We start from the raw sequence: 23651 nt of genomic DNA, 5'->3' as shown, positions 1-23651 counted from the left end.
CCTTCACGCTCAATCCAAAGTTGCACTTCCTAATTTCAGCTATCTTTTTTTTTTTCCAGCTATCTTTTTAAGTTTAGTTTGGGTGCATAAAGAAGTTACATAAAAATTAGGGATCTAGCGTGTCTCTCTCGCCCTTCTCCTGCCCTAATTGCGCGACCTTTCCTCACAGGACCCATTTTCCATTCCTTTAATTATTCTTGGCATTCATCTCCGAATCCTCACAGCTTCATCTCCTGGATGAGTTGTAGCGGTGGCCAGCTTAACAAGCATCTCGATCTCGGTTACAGTGGCATGCAGACTTGCCCTGTCTTTTGTTCTTTTTACAGTGTCATTTGTCTACTGGCTCAGATCTACCAATGACTAATAACAAAAGCCTGTCTTCGATAGCTTATGCCCCCTACTTCTTCATTCACTTAATCATGTAATCAGAACAATGTTTTATAGATTGACACTAAGAAAAGCTATTTGTAAAAGAATTAAGAGCTCCATAGTGTGGATCACTCATTCAACACACAATCACCCTAACAATTTCTCCTTGTCAAGGAACAAAATTCTTGCAAGCTCTGACCATCAACATACCATGACAGATGCTAATTTCCTTGTCTCAGGTAATTAAGTTACAGTGGTATAACAGATCAGACTAGGGTCTCCTCAGGCACTTAGGTCAGGTTGATAGTATATAATTCCAGTCAAATTTTATTGGGATGTACACATTATGCAGGGTCTTTGGGGCACATTAAAGATAACTTAATGGTCTTTCCCATAAATAATTCACTACTGGCTCATGCAAGAAAAATGCAAAAAGTGCTATAAGAACAGGATGGTTAAGACAGCAACCAACTCTTTAGGAGGAAGGGAGAAATCAACCCTTCAAGGAAGTGACAGTACTGACATATTAAAGAATATGTAGGACTTTATTATACATACGAGAAGAAAAGGAATTACTGGAGGAGAAAACTGTACCAAGGTTGGTAGGTGTAAGAGCTCTATACTCTGGCAAGGACAAAAGTCTAGCGCTGCTTACCCTGTCTAAACACTACCCTCACCTCAAGAACTTCTAACATCTGTGGATGCCCAGTGCTACCCCAAGGGGCAAACCAGAAGTGGAAACCACGACTGGCCAGTTTAGGTGGGGCTGCAGCACAAACCCAACTTAAGGAGGCAGTGAAATGGCAGGAAATAGCCAGAAACTAAGGGTGGAGCTCATTACAAAGGGGTGATCCAGCAGCCAGGAGTTTGGTTTTTATCTTGCACAAGCGAGTCCTCGAAGGTCTTGAACAGAGAACGAGCAATAGGAAGATCCCTCTGCAGACTGAATGGCTACTAGAGTAGAGAGAATACACGCAGAAAGACTAGTAAATGAGTACTGCACTTATCCAGGTAATACATCTGAGACCCTGGAGGAGACTCAGCTTGGGATCGAGAGTGTGTGGGTAAGGGTTATCTGGATAATGTGGCAAGATACAGGTGTTGTTTTCTGGGATGCTGAATTTGAGGTACACATATAGCCTCTCAATGAAATATCATAGATCACTGCACATTTCTTTCTAAGGTTGCTCCTGTATTGCCCCCCAGAGATAATGTATTACAGAGCACTTAACAGGAACACAGTATTAAGACAAGACTGATACATGACACAACTCCGGAACATTCTATTCGTACAGAACGTGATGCAAATGGTGCCCACTAAATTTGGACAACATGGCGGCCATGGGCACTGAGTCCCATTTTACCACTAAACTACCATTCATTCTGGATTCCAAACCTCAGGTGAGGCTAAAGAACAGAGTGAGGGCCCTAAATGAAAGCACAAGAACAGCAGTTGAGAAAGCGCCAGCTGCTTGAGACGGAGGAGACTTGGGAAGCCATGACATCTGTTTCAAATACACAAAGTGGCATCAGAGTGCACTGTGACCACTGTCTGAGTTTTCTGTTCTTCACACTAGTGAATTACTTCTCATGCCAGGGAAACGCAGTATTAGCCAAGTTAGCATCAGAACAGAAGCAGTAGTCAGCTCACAACTATGAGCATATCCTAGCAAGATTATATAAATACAGCTAGATAGATCGAGAGATAGACACAGACAGGGAGATACGTGTGAGATCATCATTCTCGTGTTTGCCCCAATATGCTGGCTCATGTCAGAATCACAGTAAAGAACAAAAACTCACAGTAAGGAACAGAAAAGTTTCTCTAGGAAAAACAGTAAGGTCATGAGCAATGCGCTAGCAAAAAGGGACGGGGTGACTGAGGCAGATGACACTGCTGCCCTACGTAACGGCAACATTACCTTTCTCGCATAGTTTATGGGACTCTTATTTTAACCAGGATTCAACATATTCAGGCACGGCAGTCACCTACCTACTCCAGGTCCAGGCAAAGTAACTGCACTTCCTGGAAAGTTGTTTAGGAGTGAGACTATAGATCTGAAGAGGTCAAAAGGGCAACGAGATGTGAGGGATGGACGGAAGAACCAGCACCGTGAAAATGGCCATTCTCCCAAAACTGTTATACAGATTTAATGCAATCTCAATCAAAGTACCAATAGCATACCTCACAGAGCTACAGAAAACATTCCTAAAATTCATCTGGAACCACAAGAGACCTCGAATAGCAAAAGCAATCCTGAGCAACAAAGGCAAGGCAGGAGACATCACAATTCCTGACTTGAAATTATACTACAAAGCTGCTATAATAAAACAAGCATCGTACCAGCAAAAAAAAAAAAAAAAAAAAAAAACAAAACCAAAAAACCCAAACAAACAAATGAAAAACAAAATAACAGACCTGAGTATCAATGGAACAGAACAGAAGATAAAGACACAACAACAAACACGCCCAACCACCTATCTGTGACAAAGAAGCCAAACATGTTCACTGGAAGAAAGACAGCCTCAAGTCATCTAGAAGCAAGCCCTCCCTGCAAATCAGCAACATGTATGGACTGCTGGAGAGACAGCCAGACCCAGCCTTTTCAAGTGAGTCAGTGCCATTTGCGACTGCAGGTCACGAAAACAAAATTACCAAGAAGTAAGTCCTCCCTACGAATCAGCGCCATGCCTGGGTCCCTGCGTGGAAAGCCAAATACCAGCCTCTTCTGGCACATGGGCTGGGAAACAAGAAGAGCCAACCTCCCCTCACCCCTGTAAGTGACCAGCTGACCTGGAGAAACGTAGGCTGTGAAAACAGTTACCAAGGTAGAATACAGTTTAATGCTTATAGTGCTTAGTGTTTCACTGATTTTGCAGATATAAGGCTGGTAGTCTGATCATCTATTCAGAAGACAATATGCAATGTAGCATCTATAAGGGATCTTCTTCTAAAGGTAGCAGCCATTGTTAGTTCCTTATTGTCCTGTTTTGAAGTCCTATATAATTTTTATTGTTTTGTTGAGTTGGGTTTTATTGTTTTGTTTTGTTTGATTTTATTATATCCGATGGCATGGGCAGCTATTTCAAAGATAACAAGATATATTATGGTAGTCATTTGGGATTTATTATTGTCTTGTTTTGAAGTCCTTTATTTCATTAATTGTTTTGTTTTTATTGGTTCTATTCTCTCCTGTTTTGTTTGATTTTTACTAAGTCTGAAGGTATCTGCAGCTATTTTGAAGACAACAAGAGACATTATGGTAACCGTTGTTGATTTCATATTGTTTTGAAGCCCTGTATCACTTACATTGCTTTGTTTTGATTGGCTTTATTAACCAAGACAGCCTCTTTAGTAAGTGGTGTTAGAAAAACTGGCTCTCTACATGCCAAAGACTTAAACTAGAGCTATGCCCATCACCATGTACTAAACTAAAGTCAAAATGGATCAAAGATCTAAATATTAAGATAGAAACACTAAACCTACTGGAAGACAACGTAGGCAGAAATCTCAAGGACACGGGGTATTTGAGAGTTCATGAACAAAAACCAAACTGTGGGAAGTACATCAAAAAAATAAAGAATTAGGATCTTGTTTTATGAAAATTTTTTTGCACATCGAAAGAAATCACCAACAGAGTGAAAAGAAAACTCACATATCTGAAAAGATTTTTACAGCTGTCCCTCAGACAAAGGACTTCTATCTAGAATGTACAAAGAATTGAAAAATCAGCACCCCCCAAATTTAAAGACCCAATCCAAAAATGGGCATCTGAGATGCATACGCAATCCTCAAATGAAGAAATACAAATGGAAAATAAATATATGAAAAATATGTTCAACATCATTGATCATTCAAGAAATGCAAATTAAAACCACACTGCGATATCATCTCACTCCAGAAAGAATGGCTAACATCAAGAAATTAACCAATAACAAATGTTGGATGGACTGTAGGGAAAAAGGAACTCTTCTCCACTGTTGGTGGGAGCATAACCTGGTGCAACCACTGTGTAAATCAGTATGGAGATTCCTCAAAAAATTGGGATTAGAGACCTCATTCAACCCAGCTATTCCTGTTCTGGGTATTTTTCCAGAAGAATTAAAAACATCATGCCACAGTGATCTATCTGCATCTATGTTTATATTTTCACAATTTGTAATAGCTAAATCTTGGAAAGAACCCAAATGCCCATCAACTAAGGAATGTATAAAAAAGATGTGGCATTTTTATATAATGGAGTACTAATCACAGTCATAATGATAAACTTGAGGCTTTTACAGGTAAATAGATGCAACTAGAAACATACTCGTAAGTGAAATAAATCAGACTTGCATATATAAACACTACATTATCTCACTAGCATAAAAAAGCTGAAAGAATAAATAAGATAAAGTTACAACAGATAGAGGAAAAGGGAAAGAGACTGCTCAAAGGGAAATTTTACTGATCAGTCTTGCATGCCGGAGCAATTACTCTGAGATTAGCAACATGCAATATAACAACCATTGTTAAATTTCTATTATCTTGATTTGAAATCCTATATTGCCATTGTTTTGTTGTTGTCATTACCATTTTGCTTTTATTGTTTGCTTCTTGATTTTTCTATTTTTTTCTCTTTTAAAAAAAATGTGAGGGAAAAGAAAAGTTTCTACAAAGGAATCTACTCCCTGGAGGCGGCAGTTGACAAGAAGGTGCTCTGTGTCTGTGCCTTGAGCGTGGTTGTGCAAAACTGTGTTATTTAGGACCCAGGAAGCCCTTTGGTGACTATGAGCTATCAAGGTAAGAATCCCATCTGGCGAGGGTGTTTAAACAGAAAGAAAGAGGCTAAGCCCTTCGAGCCATCAGCAGGGCTGCAGCAGATCTCTGAAAACAGCTGCCTTTGATTTTCTGTTAGGTGACCTACTTAAAGGTCACCGTTGCGGGGAGGGGTCCCTATTAGTCTATCAATACAAAATTCTCTATGAAAGTGCTAGGCCTTCATTGTTACAAAGACTAAAAAGCCATAGTTGAAGAAACGTGAAATGAGAGGTAATTTTTCTATTAAAGTTAATTTTTCATCCACTATTATATACTTCCATTTGGAAAGAATGTATTGATATAAATATGATATAAAACTCCTGGTGGTGCAAAAAAGCATGTCCAAAAATGGCCCTGGGTATCACTCAGGGCTTGCTGGACAACTAGCCAGCTGGAATCGGGCTTGTCTTCTCCCCGAGCTCCCCTTTTATAGTCGCCACCGTGTAGGCAGACGCTTTTCCAGAATCCTCCTGCCTGCCTACAGCTGGTACTTAACACCGGCTTTTGCAAATTCTCTGATTCTCTATACTGCATGTTCAAGAAATTACAGTGGCCTGACATGGAGACGGTAAGAAACGGGGGAATCCATGCTCCACTTTCTTACGATCTTTCCATTTGGCCATCTCTGAGACAGGACCGCCTCCCTAACTCGGGCTGCCTGAGCTTGTGGAGAACGTGTAGCCCTGTCATACAGCAGGTAGCAGTCATGAAGGGATCTCACCTTGCATGAAAAATCTGAGCCCAATGTAGGCCCGCTCTCCATGTCACTTACAGAGTATCTGTGCCAACAGAGCTATGTCACGAAAGCCAAGGGTCTCCCGAGTTTTAGCAGGAAACAAATTTCAACATGCAACTATTTTTGTTGTACATCCCTCTTTGGCATTTAATGGAAACCACCTACACCTCTGTTGTCAGTTCTTCAAAGAAAGAAGCAAACAAATATCAAAGGTATAAAGCGCATACATGTAACAGTTATGCATAAAGGTGGGTATGCTGGCATACTTTATTCTCTTGGTATCTTGGTGCCTCCGAGCTAAATCCTTCACTTGATATTTTGAAATGCTCACTGAGAACAGCTACTGTGATGTTTAGCTGTCGCTAACTCAGATTACAACTTAGTATAGAAATAAATCTCTCCTTGGCTACTCAAGCACACCATGCCTGCTTCTCACCACGTCTTCCCACGAGTCATCCCACGGAGAGTTGAGCCCCAAAGTAGAAGCAGAGTTTACTGTTGGGTTCCTTACAATTTGATTTAAAAGAAAAAAGAAGCTGACTATTATCTTTGTAGCAGTTGCAAGGCTTACTCACATCCCTGTTGCACAATACAGAAAGACGTGAAATATCTGAGGTGACAAATTAAGAACAAGGCCCTAGGCGTGGTATTGAGACACAGAGCCAAAGAGCTATGAGGAAAGATGTGCGTCTGGAGCCCAGACACCTGCAGGAGGGGTGACCAGGAGATGCGTGAGCGGGCTCAGTCTCCAGCAAGCCCGGAGACTGGTGTGGCTCCGTGGGCAAGGAAAAAGTCACTGTGGACCCACCCAAGGAAGGCCTGGGGCCACTACCCGGTTCTGTGCAACAGAAATTTCTTATGACCTTGTCATGCATCCATATTATCAGCCGTGTAACACTGACAAAAATAATTTTTAATAAACATAAAGTGTTTCTTAATAACTGTGTTAGTTTCCTGAGGCTGCTGTAATAAATTGCCAACCTTTCTGACTCAAAGTAACAGAGATATGTTCTCTGACACTTCTGGAGGCCAGACGTCAGATATCGGTGTCACTGGGGTAGAATAAAGGTGTGTTGGCACTTTCCTGAGATTCCAGGCGGGATCCCTTCCATTCCTTGGCTTGTGGCCACATCACCCAATCTCCGCCTCTTGTCACCACCCTGTCTTTTCTTCTGTCTTCAAATCTCTCTTATAAATACTTCTGTTTGTATTTGGGGTCCACCCAGGTATTCAAGAATTATTTCCCCATTTTAAATCCAAGAGTCACATCTACATCTTCTGTTTTGCCCTATGAAGGTGGAACTCACGGATTGCAAGGATTAGGAAATGCTATCTTTGTGGGCTATTGTTTAACTTATCATTCTACAATAAAACATCCCAAACACTTTTACAAAATTATTTAAGTTATACAGCAGTGGTTTAAATACATTCGAAGTTGGTGCTTTAGGAATAAAATTAGAAACCTGTGCCTATTCAAAGACCATGGGTCTTCCTCTTTTAAAACACAGAAATACCCTGTAACTTTCACAGTAGAGTAGGCAAACTTTTTAGAGACCATCGTCCAAACAGTAGAGTAGGCAAACTTTTTAGAGACCATCGTCCAAACTGCAACCCAAAACCCATGTATTTATTGTAAAGTGCCAACACTAATTAAACCTGAATCTCAAGGTTTTGTTTAGAAAAACAACTGTTACCTGATGCTCAGCTGCTGGGGTGACTTTGCTCACGAGCCAACAGAGCGGGCTCTGTGTGCTGCAGTAGCACAGGTCAAAGATTCGCCTCCACTGTCCCAGCCCAGGCTCTCGGAATTGATGGCGTCAGCACAGGGCGGTGCCAGCTATGTGGACTGGAGCCTGCAGATTAGCTGTGCAGAGCTGAGTCCAGAGGCATGCTTTGGGTCTATATTAGCATCATGACATTTCGCACACAAACCTAAATTTGGGGGCTTTTCTGGAAAATTGAAGAGCTAACAACACAGAGTCTTCAGCCCCAGGTCAATAAAAAACTCTGCAGGAGGGGGACACACTCCCCGGCTCTCACAACCCCCCTCCCCAGGCTCCCACCTCCCACTCTCCTGTGTCTCTCAGGATGTGTTTCCAAATAGCTACTTGTTTTAATGAAAGAAAAAGATTTCTCTCTTCCTATGCCTTTACTATAAGTGACAAAGTACAAAGCAAAAGAAAAAGAAGTCTTCATATTTAAAGAAAGTCTTTTCCAGGAGAGAGCAACAATTTCTTATAATTTGACCAGAACAACCCCAGATTCCTTGGGTCTTCCCAATTTCTTCCTCTGCCCTGGCAGTGTGTACCCTCAGCTCCCAGGACAGACAGCAAGCACTGCCTGGGAAGCCAGCAGGGAGCCCATTCATCATCTGGGAATAAGCCGACAGGCCCAGCAGTGCTTCTAAAACCACTCAAGCCCAAGAAGCAACTTGAGAAAAGAATTGGTGACAACTAATACATACACAGCGTCCTAACAGATTAAATAAGCCATGCACAATCCTACTGGCCATCCCACGTGGGCCCTAGGCAGGGAGGGACACATCCATGGTGAAGGAAAGGCAGACAGAGTGGGTCTGGGGTCCCTTTCCTGTTTGGGCCTAGCCTGCCGTGACACAGGTGGTCTCTCTCAGTCCTCTGATTTACTTTCAGGGGTCAGACATTCAACTTGATGCTAGGAGCTGGTTTCTCTCATGCTCTAAGAAAAAGACAGGAAAATGTTTCCACTTTCCCTGTCCATGCACAAAGGCCAGTGAGGAAGCCAGGTCTCCGGACGGGCTCTCTGTGCTTCAAGTGCCATGACAGATGCAGGTCCCCAGAGCCTCAGCCAGGCCCTAAAATTAAGATCGCCTCGTCTTCTTGTCGCATATCCAGGTCACAGCCCACATAGCCCAGTCACAGTTGCTTGCCTCCACCCACAGACAGACAAGGCTAAGCATCCTGGCCCATGGCGCCGGGGCACTGTTCCCACCTCACTGCAGCCCTTTCCCTGTTCCGGCTGGTCTTCTGCATCAGCTAAGACACACCACATTCCTCTATCTTTAGGCCCCCATCACCCACAGACACATCTCCCTTGCACAAAGCAGGTTCTGGAAAATTGTTTGGATGGCCTGAATTTGGAGTTTCACCTTTGCTATTTATTTTCTGTACCTCTTTATATAAAGACTTCAAAATGCTCAGTGCTTTTATTTCTTTACATCCCAACTAAAGATGGCCACAGTGTTTGACCTGACCAGAAATGATCTGAAGTTCTGAAAAGAACAGGAAATACTACCGCAGAGCAGGGACAGGCGGGCTGCAGGGGCCTTCATGGCTCTGCTTAGGCCTGTGGCTTTGGGGCAAGGCTGTCCAGCTAACAGAGAAAGGCAGCTTTCGTGCTCTTCCAGTAAGTTCTAGCAAATCTCTGCAATGAACGTCATGGCTTTCTTGGCTAGATGACACTGGGGAAACCTTCCTGTACTCCATCTGGATTCCCTCCCTCGACTGCAATCCTCAGCGGAGGGGAAGAGCATCTGCTCGCGACCAGCACCTCACACCTGCTCATTCACAGCCTGGAAACGGGCTGGGCTGGGGCTCTGATGGTGTCCACTTTCATTTTAATGGTAAAGGAATAAATGTCACAGTTTCACATTTTTTAAGATCCAAGATGTAAAATAATGCAAAAACCTGGGCTAGGTTTAACGGGCCCGTTTGGACTCCTTGGGCCCACAGGAGAAACACATCTATGTCCCTTAGCTTTCATCACTTCAAACCAAAAAGACCCGGTACTCTTTTTTTTTTTTCATTTTCTTTTTTGTCTTTTTCGTTTTTATCGGTACCAGGGATCGAACTCACGACTGCTTGCTTGCAAGGCAGGCGCTTATGCCGCTGAGCTAAATCCCCAGCCCCAGACCCGGTACTCTTATCTGTCCTCATTACACACAAAACCACTAAGTGATGGGCCTTGTGAATTTCATGTTACTTTTGTAGGCTTAAAACTTTCCCTCAAATTCTAGGTTCAAATGTACAATAGCTTTGTAAGAGTCAGGCAGTGCCTACAGTTTGGATCTGAAATGCCCTCTTCAACCCTAAAAACAGAGAATGTGCTCCGCACCCTGTTGGTGGGCTTTTGGAAGTGACTGGCCCCTGAGGGCTCTAACTTCATCAGGGGACCGATCCAGGGGATGGGAGGTGATGGAACATCAGAAAGTGTGGAAGGAGAATAGGCTCTGACGTTTGCCCTGGCCCCTTCCTTTCTGGCTGGTTCTCTCTCTGCATCCTGGCTGCCACAAGGCACACGGCTGTCCTCTGCCATGCCTGCTCCCACGATGGTTCTGCCTTGGAGCAGCCAGACATGGACTGAAACTCCTGCAACCACCAGCCAAACAAACCTTCCCCTCTTTGACCTGTTATTCTCAGGTGTGCTGTCACAGCAAAGGGAAGTTAACACAATCCTGGTAATTTATTTTTAAAGGGTACTAAAAATACTGTATGTAGCTAGGTGTGGGGGTACATGTCTGTTATCCCAACACTCGGGAGGTTGAGGCAGGAGAATTGCTATGTGTTCAAGGCCAACCTCGGCTACACAGTAAGACCTTGTCTCAACAACAAAAACAAACATGCAAAGAAACAAACAGCAAAAAAAAAAAAAAAAGTACATGTAGTTTATCTAAATACATTTTAACAATCAAATTTCTTTTTTTTTTTAGCCAACAAATCACTTTTTGAACACTGGGACTAGCAGCTACAAGATCAAAAGCAGCTTCTTTATGGGGGAATTCGCATTGTCTTCACTCGGACAGAGGGGTATATTCAAAGTGTTTCCAACTGTTGCACTGCTTTGGTGACAGAAGGAATGGACAGTTATCTAGTGGGCTGTCTTTAACGCTCTAGAAACTGATTCACGCTTTTAGCCTCCCCTCCTCCCGAATCCCAAGCTTTTGAGGAAAAAAACCTTCTCAGGTACCAGGATCTGAGCTCATGAGAAGGTCCCCACGGCCCCTGTGTCTCTGCTGCAATGCCAGCTACTTGTGAGCCAGACCTTTAAAAAAGGTTCAGTGACTCACATGATTCTATGCTAGAATACAGGTGGCCACTGAGGACTGTGAAAACCAGAAGAAAGAACAAAACAGCCCAGCTGGAGGGCAGTAACCCTACAGACTGTGTGAAATGGGTGGGTGAGCCCAGGGAGTCTCTCACCTGCGGGCTTGTGGGGTGAGGACGCAGAGGTCCTGCCATTGGTTGACCCTGGCATGGTAGGGGTGGGCGAGGAGAGGGGGCGGGGCCGGAGGGGGCGGGGTCACGGTCACGTGTTCACATTGCTCAGCACTGTGGTTCATTTAACCCAGGAATGGATTTGAACAGATATTTCACTTCCATATGTAACAAAAAAAGCCACAAAATGTATTAGGAAGAAACAGTGACAGTGTAAGAATCAAACAGCAGGCTCAACAGCACTCTTTCTGTGAAGGGTCACAACTATTTTAGGCTGAACGCGACACATCTCCATCACCACCGTTCAATTCTGCCACCGTGGCAGGGAAGCACCTAGAGAGGCTATGTAAATAAAAGGCTAGGGCTGTTCACCAACAGAACTTTCCTTACGGTCCAAAGGTTAGCTTGTCAACCCCTAAAACAGAAAAAAATCACACATGGATAGGGATGCTTTACAGTTTTATGATCATTATTATGGTTATGATTGTCGAGTCAGGATCTCACTATGTAGTATAGTATAGACCCGTCCTCCACTCATTATGTAGGCAGGCAGGCCTCAAACTTGTGGTGATCCTCCTGCCTCAACCTCCCAAGTGCAAGTAATCCAGGTGTGTGCCCCCATACTTATATTTTGCACATTAGAACTCTTCATGTAACCCTCTTTTTTGGGTACCGGGTCACATATGCAAAGTGTGTTTGTCCCCCTGTGAGGCAGACATTTTGTTGTGTTCAGGACTCTATTTCCAGTACTTTTCTTAAGAGTATGGGGATACATGGGGGCTGGGGGTTTAGCTCTGCAGCATAAGCGCCTGCCTTACAAGCAGGCAGTCGTGAGTTCGATCCCTGGTACTGATAAAAATGAAAAAGACCAAAAAAAAAAAAAAAAAAAAAAAAGATGGGGATACAGCTGGCACACAGGTAAGTGCTCATGACGCAGATGTTTTGAACAAAGGAGTGAATGAATGAATGATGAACTTATGAACATGTAAAGGGTATTTCTGATTACAGAGCATGCTGGTACCCCATGAAACCTACTTCTACAGCCATCCCTCACCTATTCCTTCTTTGCAAAGGGCAACTACACTGGGACTGAGGTACCAGAAGTATGAGTCCTTCTAAAAACTCTGATTTAGGAAAACACTGTCCTTTCAACAGATAACAGGAAAGCATGTAGAGCGTGCTTTCTTCTCATCCAACTCTGTCTTAGGTAAGTAGTTCTCTAACAAATTCACTTTTGCAGCAAAGACAACATCCAAGAGGACAAAATCACTCACTATTATTTTCTGGGAACTACAAGCTCAGGAAGATGCAGGCTGAGTACCCTTTATCCAACATGCTGGGGCTCAAAAGTATTTCAGTGTTTGGATTTTTAAATTTTGTTTTGAGAGATTTGCATACACATGCAGTATCTTGGGGCTAGAACTCAAATGCAACACAGAAATCGTTTACGCTTCTACACACCTGCTATGCACAGTCCGAGAGTGCTTTTCAGCAACTCTCAGGTAGCTGCATCTTGGCTGCAACAGATTATATAAGGTCAAGTGTGGAATTTTCCACTTGTGCTGTCATGCTGGTGCTTAGACAGTTTCACATTTTAAAGCATCTCAGATATTGGATTTGAGGGTTAGAGATGTTCAACCTATAGTAACCGATGATATTTTCAAGTACATATTTGGACATTATATCGTGATAACATTTTAGTTTAGAAAATTATCTTTTAAGATGCTGATAGTGTGTGGCTGTCCTATGGCTACTGAAACCTCACAAGTCAACACACACGAGGTGTCACTGCAGACTGCACGGCAGGCTCCTCGTCACCATGCACACCCTTCATGGGAGATGCACCTTTCAGAGTGCACAGAGACAGGCACTTCATGTGCATGGTCATTTCAGTTTCCCTGCACAGAAATCAGGACTAGCAGATGTTTGCTGACTCTTTCCTACCATCAGACAGCAGGGTGGGAGAAGCAGAGACAGTGCGGGAGCCCATTCCAACCTCAGATATCAAAAGGCGAATCTGAGCTGCTCCCTTCACTACTTCTTCGGCTGCAAGAAGACATTTCTGATTTTCCTCTTCCTTTGAATTTTAATGCAGTTTGCGCCAGAGAATAGTTTGCTCTACCAAATTTGGTTTACAAAATAATTTTCTAGAACACATGCATTTTGATAAGGGAGCTAAAATTGTATTCCCAAGATAAGCACAACCAAACTAGGATGTGATCACACTATGATCTCAGGATCATGTGTGCAAGTCACCCAGCACACACCTCTGTGTGTGCATCCTCCCAGCCAACAGAGACTCGAAAAGCCCTATGTCAGAGCTTTACAATCTCTGGTCACAGGCCCCTCTCAAGACATCTTGGTCATCACAGAAACCTGATGCAGGAATCAACAATTCACTGCTGCTGCAAGACCAGCAGTTTTTTAAAAAAAGATTTTAAAGGCAGAAGTGTTCCTGGCAATGTTCAGATGGAAAAATAGCAACAGATCCCAACAGCAGAACGGTAGCCAGGAATAACTCAAATTCAAGACATTTTCAGTAAGGGTAGGATAAGAACAGTAAGCAGTCTTTGGAGAGCTACCCTGGTCCTCTGGGCCTGAAGCCTAAACCACGACTTGTCCACCATCAGTCAGTTCACAGACATTTTCCAAACACTGTCACACACGTCCAGCACACTGCCCGTCACTGAGCAGCATTCTGTGAGGTGATAGTGGTCAGTGAGGTGTAAACTCCACTATACCACGATCAATTGGGAAAGCTTTTTCCCTACTTCACACATAGGAACAGTAAGGATTCTGTGAGGTCGTGGGCCTGGATCACAGCACTGCCTATGCCAAAGCCCCTAATACCACTCATTGTGCATAAAATATGGCTCATTCCCTACAGAAGCTTAAAATAGCTTGAGCCAATAAAAATCGATGTTGGCAATATATATAGTGACCAGCTAACAAGTATCTCAAGACTTTAACGAAAGAGAGGAAAATGAATAGAGAACACCTTATAAAAGAGGTAGGACTTGGGTTCTTCCACCACGGATGGGTGTGTGAGAGCAGTGACACTTCAGCGGAGGGAGCCTGGTCCTCATGGGGACAGAAAGAGCCACACCGTGTGGAACAAGGACTGAGGAAGGGCCAGGTGCACTACGAAAAGCTTGAGACCTGTGTGAGACACTCAAGATCATGACAACAGACAGCTGCTGAAGGCTCCGGGCAGGAGGGCATGCTCAGCTGGGCCAGAGCGCTGAAGGGGCCAGAGAGGGAAGCTTCCCGTTAGCTCGTGTTCATTAGTCCCCGGGCACACATTCAGCTGGGCCAGGTGAAAGGCTCGAGTGCGCACACAAGGGAGGCGCTCGATGAACAGGTGGCAGAGGTCTGGTTGACTCACTGACATCACAGGAACCATTAGGGAGGAGATGAGCAGGGTAACCCAGAGCTACCATAAGGTCCACCTTTCCTAGGAACTTTCAAAGCAATCAAAACCAAAACAAACAGAAAAGGCCTCTGAGATGCTGGACAGTCAGTAGGTAAAACTCTGGTACCTCATTTACACATAGCCCATAGGTGAGAAACACCAGTGAGAAAAACCATTTCAAGTGCAGAAACCCTTGGCAAGGACAGCAGAGGTCTGCCTGCCTGTGGGCTCTGTCTCTCCTCCAACCCTTGCCCTGTGCCAGCCAGGCTGGGCTCCTGAAGACACACACACACAGCCCCCTCCCACCAATCAGCCTGACCCCGGAAAGGACTGAGGCAAAGCAGAAGGCAGAAACAAAATGCGCAGGGCTGCTGCAAGGCTGTGATTTGAAATAAAAACTCCAGCGCCACGCTCTCCTTTCTACACCCGCTGCCTAAGGTTTTGCAATTTTTGGTCCTCAGTAGACAGGAAGGCCTTAGAGTCTTTCCCAAAGTGTTGCTCTTTGTTCAGAAACTATTTCAAACGTGCATATATTAATTCATAGCACAGTTAAGCATATAACTGAGGCATAAACTCTCAATAATTTATATGTGGACTACATGAATTTTAAGCTCGATTTAAATCTTCTATTCAGCTATGGCTCCATTCACTATAGAGGGCTAGCCCGAACTCACTGTGAAACGAAGACCACAACCATCAAATCAAACTTCTATGACTATAAACCAAACTCCAGGCCAGGAAAACAAAGTGTCAATACCTTAGAAAAACAGTCCCGCTTGCAAAATTCAGGGTGGAATGACCTCAGCCCAGCGCAGCGTTAGGGGAGTACTCTTGAGTTTTCACTGGAGGTGGATTCTCTTCTCCGCAGGAAGATTCAGCGAACTACCTTCTTTAGAAGGTCTTAGTGTCAAAGTCAAACTTGCAAAGGTTCACGCTGCAAAAGAAACAGTTGCTCTGGAAATCTTTCAACATCTTTCCCAAAACATGCACTCAAATCAGTAATACAGAGCAGAAAGAAACCCCGAGGAGAAGAGAAAGCCTGTGAAACACGGCTGCCGAGCGCAGGCAGGAGGGCTCCGGCTGGGAGCCCCGCGGGACAGCGAAGGGCCTACTGGGGATCGCAGGCCGGACCTGCCCCGCTCGGGGACCCGCAGCGCACAGGGGACCGCCACCAGCCTGCGGTCGGCGCCCTCCCCAACCCCCGCGCGCCAGACCCCGCCGAGGCCAGCGGCCGGGCTCCCCCGCCCCGAGCCCACTCACCGGCGGCGCAGAGCACCTGGGTCCCGCCCCTGCGGCGCGCGGCTCGTGGCTCCGGGGCGCGGCCGGCGCCGCGGCGGGAAGCGGCAATCCCGGCTAGGACGGGCCGCGGGCCCCTGGCGGAGACGCCCGGCAGCTCCGGCGCGGGGCCCGGGCGGCGCGGCGCATGGCGCAGCGGCAGGAAGCCGGCCGCACTCCGGCCTCGGCAGCAAAACAAACAAAAGGCAGGGCGGCTTCCACGGCGGGCGCCCCGCCGCCTTCCCCGGAAAGTTGCCCTGCAGCTCCCCTCGCCGGCCCTGCGCGTCCCTGCAGCGCGCCCGGCTCGGCAGCCCCGGCCCGGCCGGCCGCCGCCCCCAAGGCCGGGAGGCGGGGAAGCGCGCGCGGGCGGAGCGAGCGCCAGGCCTCGGGAGCGTCCCCGGGAGCGCGCGCAGGGGTGCTCGCGGTGTCACCGGCGGGCTTGTGCAGGCAGCTGGGTCTCAAGCGGCACACGTCACCTGCGTTTTACAATAGAAAACGTGTTTAAAATAAATCCACGACCTGTATGTGTACGTTTGAACACTGCAGGGGTTCACACGGCCAGTAACCGAGGTTGAAAGGCTGCACGCTTCCCACGGTGGGAACCTGGTAGACAACCTCCACAGGCGTCCTTTCCGCGTAACTGGTGACATGTATCTGACACCGCACGTCTACGTTTAGAGCACATTGACTTTTATCATAACTTATATTGTAGATGTGGCCTTAAACCATGATCAGGCTTGAATGTTAAGCACTTTGGGAGAAAAATCCAAATTTGCTTCCTGGTCCCTGTTTGAAATTTACAGGACTCTTGTGAGCCACTGGGTCAATTGCAGGACACCGGTCACCTGGAGGGTTATTTAAACCCGTGGTCTGCTGCACACTGCAGTTCCAGTGCTGATTCCGCTGGTGAGGGGGGGGTCACACTTGCCCTCAATACACAATTTTAATTCAAAAATCAGTAACCCTTTAACTCTTTGAAGAGCTGTCGCTGGTTTAAATTACCCAGCTCACCACCACAGCAAGTTTTTAAACGTTTTGTTTCTGAATCCAAAGACAGTTGAAGTATTCGGGATTTTTGTTTTGTTTTGTTTTGTTTTTTCCAGAATCATATCAAAGACTGGAATTTTTCTCTTGCTCCTTTTCTTTCTCGAATGGAAAATGGCACCCTGACTACTTGGCAAATACATGATATTTGCCTACCTTTGTGTTTACCTATGTAACAGCTGTAAAATAAAAACCGCAGGTAATAAGCTAATAATAAGATAACAAGGAGCCTAGCAAATTATGAGTTTTTAAAGTAACTAAAATAATCAGTGTCACTAAAATTCAGTTGTCCAAACCAGTATACCAAGCAAGTGGAGGGAGTGTCTTAGTATACATTTAGTAAGGATCCACTGGGTTAGTAAGTAGATCAGTAATTTTGGTCTGGGAAAATGAAAAGACTGCAAATATAATATAATATAATATAATATCTAATATATCCCTGTAATGAGTGCTACTGGATTCAGTGGAGCTGACTTAAAATAGAAAATTAGTGGCTGTGGAGCATGCCATGTTTTAGTATTTGGTCTTATCAAATATTACTTTATTAATCTTGTTTTTAATTACTTGCTAGAATAGAAATCTTCTGACCTAATTGACCAGGATACCCCAAGCAAGCATTCAATATTTTCGATGCAATTTCTGGAGCAACTTAAACCTCATTCTTTTTCTGCAAAAGTGATCTTTAGAATTCCTTCATTTTCTTTTGTTATAAACCCATAGTTAACTCTTCTTCCATTTAAATTTCAAAATCCAATTTTAAAAGAATCATTGGGAGGAAATTTCCCTTAAAGAACCTAAATCCTCTTTTAGAATCTAAAAATTATTAAATTGTTGACTTCTGTTAAAGATGGAAGATTTTTATGGTAGTTAATTTAGGATGCAAATAAAAACTCACCTGAAGGATGTATCTTACAATGTGTAATTTGGATTTCCTTACAGTAGAGCGTTCCTCACCTCACCCCTATCCTCCTTGCAGCTCTATGACGATACACTGAAAGCTCTAGAATAAAATAACGCATAAGAAATTTAAATTCTAATGTATGTGGGGTCTTGGAATCTTGATGACTATTAGTCCCTGGCACTCAGAGAAACTCCAGACATTCGATAAATGCTTGCTCAATGAAAGTAAGAAGTTGTGATGCCTGTATGCTTTCACAGAATATGCAAAAACGTGGTTTAAAGATTAAAAGTGTGGAGAAGTCAGAGTACCTTCACTTGACGGGACTTCAGATGTTTGGTCTTTAAAAGGCGGGTCAAGGCCCTCGCTTACGTTCCGGCGCTCTACGTGGACCATCGGACTACAAATCCCACCGTGCCTCGCAAAACCTTCTCCCAAGAATCCGGCTCCAGAGCCCTCGACGCGCACGGACATTGCATTGCATCATGGGACCTGTAGTTAAGCGTTCCATGCGTCGCCTGTTTTCATTCCCCGCAGCTGCGCACGTAAGCGCATCTTTCCTCGATTTCGGGCCTGTGCTCCTAGATTTAACCTTTACAACCACCTGTGACAGTGGTCGCATTTTGCTGGACGCGGCACTTATGCGTCCCCAAATCCGTGTAGCGACCGTGCTGTTCTAGGGTCCTCAGGAGGCTTGGCTCAAGGCCCTGCTCTCAGCTCAGTTGAGACATCGCTGAGGTACCGCCTGCTCCTGTCTGCCTCGGGGCGCATTAGAGCGGACATGGGGTCGGGGGCGAGGTCCGGCGGACCGCTAGCCCCGTCCGTCGCGGGCTGCGCGCCTGGGACGCCGCGGCGGCACCGCGCATGCTCCGTGCGTGGCCGGCGCAGTCCCGCAGTGCGCAGCTCCGCCGCCGCGTCCCGTCTCCGGCAGGGCCGCGCTCCGGCTGCCTCCGCTCGGCCTCCGCAGCTCTCGGCGCCCTCCGCAGCTCTCGGCGCCCTCCGCAGTCCCCGGCCCCGGCCGCCGCTCCAGCGCGCCCGTGTCGGCCCCCTGCCCCGCGAAGATGGCTGCTGTCCGCCGGGCCCGCAGTTACTGCCGCTGCTTGGTGCGCTTCTCCGACCGAGAACTCTGTTAAGCCCTGCTGCGGGAGACGGGCAGGAGTAGACACTGGACAGCGCACCCTCCCGGAGGAGCGGTGCAGAGGGCGCAGGGAGCCCGCAACCCGGCCGGCCGGCCCGCCAGCATGGTGAGCTGGGGATGGGAAGGGGCCTGCGGGACGGGATGCGGGGAGCGGGCCTGGCTTGCAGGCCTGGAGAAGCGGGAAGCACCGCGAGCACCGGGCCCTGGGCAGAGAGGGAGCAGAGGGTCCTGGCCTTGACTGCGCCCGACGCTCCGTTCCTGCTGAACCCCAGCCAGGTCCGATACAGGGAGACGGGGTTTGCAGGACAGCCGAAAAATGTCCCGTCTCTGCTTTCTAAGGGCGCCGGGCCGGCCTCGAGGGCATTTTTCAAACCCTGCGAGCCTGATTTCGGTGAGCCTGTCCAGCCCGTGTTCTGGAGAGGGAATCCTGGTCAGGGGAGACACTTGTTGATTGCTGCTCCGTCAAGTGAGGTCCTGCAGAAGTCCTGGCTTAGACGCATCTGCGTTGATTGGCTGGCGATTCTGGTGGAACCGGGCCGGAGGGAACCAGTATCACTTTATGGTAGTGACAGCGTGAGCCCCGTCTCAGCTGTGCAAATGGAGAGACTTAGCTCAGCTTCAGTCTGACGGAACACACTCGCTGAGACCGTAGTGTGATGTGTGTGGTCTTCACCGTGTACTGCGTCTGCTACCCGATAAATTGTCTAGCTAAGAAATTGCTAATGAAGTTAGAATGAGCTGATACAAACGAATTAATTATCTCATAAAATTCCCAGATACTTATGGAATAAGTGAATGGCTGAATGAATTTGCTTCCTGTAGCTTATCTGGACGGTATTTTTTTAAAAAGCACCAATGCTTCTGCTTCTAACTTTCAGAAGTAGTTTTCTGACCAGCATTAGGCACTCAACTTTTATACTGAATTAGTTCGTACTGAGAAACAGTAGTAAAATGGGGCTATAAGCCACCCCAAAACAGGCACTACACAAGTGAAAGGTAATATTTAGGTGGTACTCAGAGGGAAAAAAAAAATGAAGCCCTCTGAGTGGCAACTGACAGCTTATCTTTGTTGCCAGTGGTATTTAGGTTGGCCAAATGTAATAAAGCTCACATTTCTGTGATTTTCTGTGATTACATTGGCTAAAACCAAGATGGGTTTGACAACTATTCTAATACAAATTGCTCAGGACACATGGACTGTGTTGTCTTGTTACAGATTTTTTATTTCCTCATCTTCAACTTAACACAGTACATGTCACATGATGTATTTGCTAATTTCAATTTTTTGTACACCTATTTTCCACCTGAATAGTGTGAACCATGCCTGTAATGTGATTTATGATACACTTATTTGTGAAATAGCCCATCAGAAAAGGGACCTGAAAATTCACAGAATCTCTTCATAGAATCCTCTTTTTAGAGGAGATATCTGAGGCTTAGGCAGGCCTTTATTACGAATCAAACAACATGTTTGATTACAAAGACCACCGAGATGTATTCCTGCCCTCAGTGCATTAACTGTAATGCTCAGTGCATTAACTTTAATGAAAGAAATGAAAGCTTCAATTATAAGTGTTAGAAGCACACAGAAGAGACTGGACTGGAAGATGCTTTTGACTGCAATGAACTTAGAGCTGAATGTTGAAGAATAAGTGGAAGCTAAGTGAGGAAGGTTACATTTCAGGTGGGGACAACAAGCAGCAAGATACAGGAGCTCAACTGGGGAGAGGAGGGAAACTCTTTTGATACAGTTGGTTTAGTCACACTGGTAGGCAAAAAGAAGCTTAAATGACAAAGAGGATACTCCCCAGGACTCGGGTCCTCTCCAACTGACCGTGCTTAGGATTTATAGTAGGAAATCATACATTTATTTGGAAGGAGAAAGAACTATAACTTCTCACTAGAATCTATACATTCAGTCCCATGTATTTTGGTTGTAGTCATATTCTTAGTAGATGCATTAGTCAGCTTCCCATTACTATAACAGAACACCTGTGATAATTTATAAAGAGAAAGCATTCTGAAGGGTCTACTCCAAGATAAGCAGCCCCAGTTCCTTTTGACCTCTGATGAGGTAACGCGTCATAGCAAAGGAACATGGTGGTACAAACCGGACTCCTGAGCCAGCCAGCAAGAGAGAAAAGGGTCCCCAATCCCATTTCAAGGGCACACCTGCAGTGACATATAGACTTCCCACTAGGCCCCAGGTCCAAAAGTTCTACCAACTCCCAGTGACACCACACTGGGGACCAAGCCTTAATACCAGCACTGTATATAAAACCACACCAGTAGAAAAAGCTCCTTGCTTAAACTAACTGCCTCTCTCATTTATTTCTTCATTAATTTAGCCTTTACAGTTGACAATGTTTCCCCAGTACTAACTAGTTCAGATGTTAAGGGCACCCCCCCAGTGAGTCTGGTTGCCAGAGATAAGACAGGAAGCAAGCCTGTAATGCAGGGCAAGTATAGTGTGCATGTGTTTACTGTGTTCAGAAATCTGCATTAAATATTTTGTGTTTGAAAGTAACTTACAGCTAAAGTTTGCAGTTGCAAAACTTGCCGTCTTGAAACTAGGTAATTGGCTTTATTGTCCTTTTTCTAGCCAACCTTCAAGGTCATTTCTATGATTGCCACATTTCTGCATAGGATAGAACCCAATAAGTGTTGAGCAAGTCCTGTTTGCTTAATAACTGTTAGCTAACAGACAACACTGTTTCACTGGACTGGAAGGTAGGAGGTGTTTTAATTTAACAAGCATTTATTGAGATAAAAGGATAAAATGAAGGGAGCCTAACCTGAGACCCAAAGCCACAATCACTCTAGTCCCACTTTTTCCACTTTAAGGCACTCCAGTGTCTAAAAATTGGATAAATAAGAAATATAAGTAAATGGATTTCTTGATAAAAACCATTCATGTTGCAATTCTTTGACTGGTGAGTTTTCGTAGTGCAATAAAATTAATATAAACCAATAATTTGCATAGAGCCCATTTAATAATGTGTCAGTTTTTATAAAGGAAAGGGCAGCTTTCTGTTTTTAAGTGATCCATCAAACAAAAACTACGCTGAACTCTATGGCAACTAAACATTATTGTTTTCTAATGCAAAGTGTTTTTAAACCATGTACTAACTTGAAATTACTGATTCTACAAAAGTGTTACATTTTATCTGGTTGGTATTATTAACCCTTACTAGTCAAAAGGAATCTCCAGAGAAAGCAACTTTGTATTTCATTGTCCTGAAACATAGTATTCTGCCTTTGGAACTTGCAAGTTATGGACTGAAACAGCTGAGTTTGGTATTTTTTCCCACAGTGATAGCTGCCTTTTGGAACACTTCCCTTCTGATGACAGACCCAACATCTATGAAATAGCTTTGAGAAAGGAAAAAAAAAAAAAAATCTTACCAGAATCTAACCAAACCTCCCTAGATCCAGCTGCAATTTACATAAGAGGCAAAGGGACATATTTACTGGCACCTTGGTAAAATTTTATTCCTTACAGAAATAGTGAGAATACAAGGGTTGACACATAGCAGCCAACTGCAGTGTGTAGACCTTACTTGAATCTTGAGCTCACAAAACGTCATACAGTAGATGACATTTTCAAAAATGAAATACTGTAAGTTGCCATTTAATATTACAGAATTTTTATTTACATTGGTAATTACTGAAATTAAGTTACAATTACTTAGGATTGATTACACTGGGTTCTGTTTTCAACATGTTTCTCATAAAAATTAAAATAGGGTTGTTATTGAACTAAAAGGGAAACAAAGATGTTCCCTTTAATCTTTTTTCAAAAGAAAAAAATGGAAAATAATTTAAAATGTTAGTTGGTAGCAGAATCAACTTCATTAGGGCTGGAGCTATTGGTCAGTGGCACAGCGCCTGCCTGGCAAGCACAAGGTCATAAGTTCAATTCCTGGCACCCCCCCCCCAATGAATCAACTTCATTTACTCAGTTACATTCATTATATAAAATCATTTATGTGTAGTAATGAACTTCAGTTATTTTATATATAATTAGATTGGTTTTTGGAAGGGCAGAATTGCTAAATTTGGGAGAACAAAATGTTAAGATTCAGTGACGTTACTACTCTGGTTTAGAATAGAGAATACACTTCTCAGACTCATTTTCCTTTGGAAATAAATGGTAAGGTTCCCAAAGCATCCTGCAACCTTTATATTAAAGTGGTTCCACAAACTGTTGATATAATGATACTAAATGTGTAGGACATTAGACTACAGAGTGAGACTGGTGTTTACATATTCCTGACGTTATTTTGGTTTTTTCCCCTAGGCAGAAGCTGAGGAAGATTGTCATTCTGATACCGCCAGAGCAGGAGATGATGATGTGAACGAAAGTCCTGCTGAAACAGACCTGCAGGCTTGTATTTTCAGTTGTTACTCCATCCCTTCCCATGTGTAAACAGGAATTGGCCCTGATTATACACTTGCAAGTTCGGGTGGTTTGCGCTGAATTTGATTGTATTGCCTTTAGAATACTTAAATTACATTATGAATTTTTCCATAAAAAGCAATGTTAATAACGGGTGTGTAATTTAGTATGTGGGCTTTTCAAAATAAGGCTTAAGCATGACTCAAAACTCATCTCTATAGAAAACGGATTGACAAGTTTGGCCCCTTAAAGGTGTAGATTTTTAATAAAGGCATCAGAAATAAAATTTAAAGGTAGCTAAAATAGCTGTTGACCACAAATGAGTAGCGGATTGCTAGGTAGTGTCTTGGTTACTTTCTTTACTGCTGAGACAAAAATACCTGATTC

The 23651-nt window shown here is 44.5% G+C and overlaps 2 protein-coding genes across 2 annotated transcripts in view; both read left to right on the top strand.

The window, feature by feature from the left end:
- The first annotated feature begins 18508 nt into the window (after positions 1–18508).
- On the top strand, positions 18509–18889 carry LOC111755816 (putative SCAN domain-containing protein SCAND2P). Its single transcript, XM_023563638.2, has one exon. The coding sequence runs from the start codon at positions 18509–18511 to the stop codon at positions 18887–18889; it is 381 nt and encodes a 126-aa protein (XP_023419406.1).
- Positions 18666–23651, top strand: part of Fbxo9 (F-box protein 9) — a 28767-nt gene continuing 23781 nt past the window's right edge. Inside the window, exons 1-2 of the mRNA XM_005002204.4 lie at positions 18666–18971; positions 23166–23252. Coding sequence (XP_005002261.1) covers positions 18969–18971; positions 23166–23252 — 90 coding nt within the window. The 5' untranslated portion in view covers positions 18666–18968. The remainder of the gene's footprint in view (positions 18972–23165; positions 23253–23651) is intronic.

This window comes from Cavia porcellus, unplaced genomic scaffold (assembly GCF_034190915.1).
Source record: "Cavia porcellus strain 051 isolate PalLab524CR breed Dunkin Hartley unplaced genomic scaffold, mCavPor4.1 scaffold_7, whole genome shotgun sequence".
In the NCBI taxonomy this organism is placed as follows: domain Eukaryota; kingdom Metazoa; phylum Chordata; class Mammalia; order Rodentia; family Caviidae; genus Cavia; species Cavia porcellus.
Note: the sequence above shows the minus strand (reverse complement) of the source record. Positions and strands in the feature narration are given on the sequence as shown.

What these genes read in the sequence shown, in the direction of transcription:
- LOC111755816 (XM_023563638.2), top strand. Translation starts at nt 18,509, where the DNA reads ATGGGGTCGGGGGCGAGGTCCGGCGGACCGCTAGCCCCGTCCGTCGCG.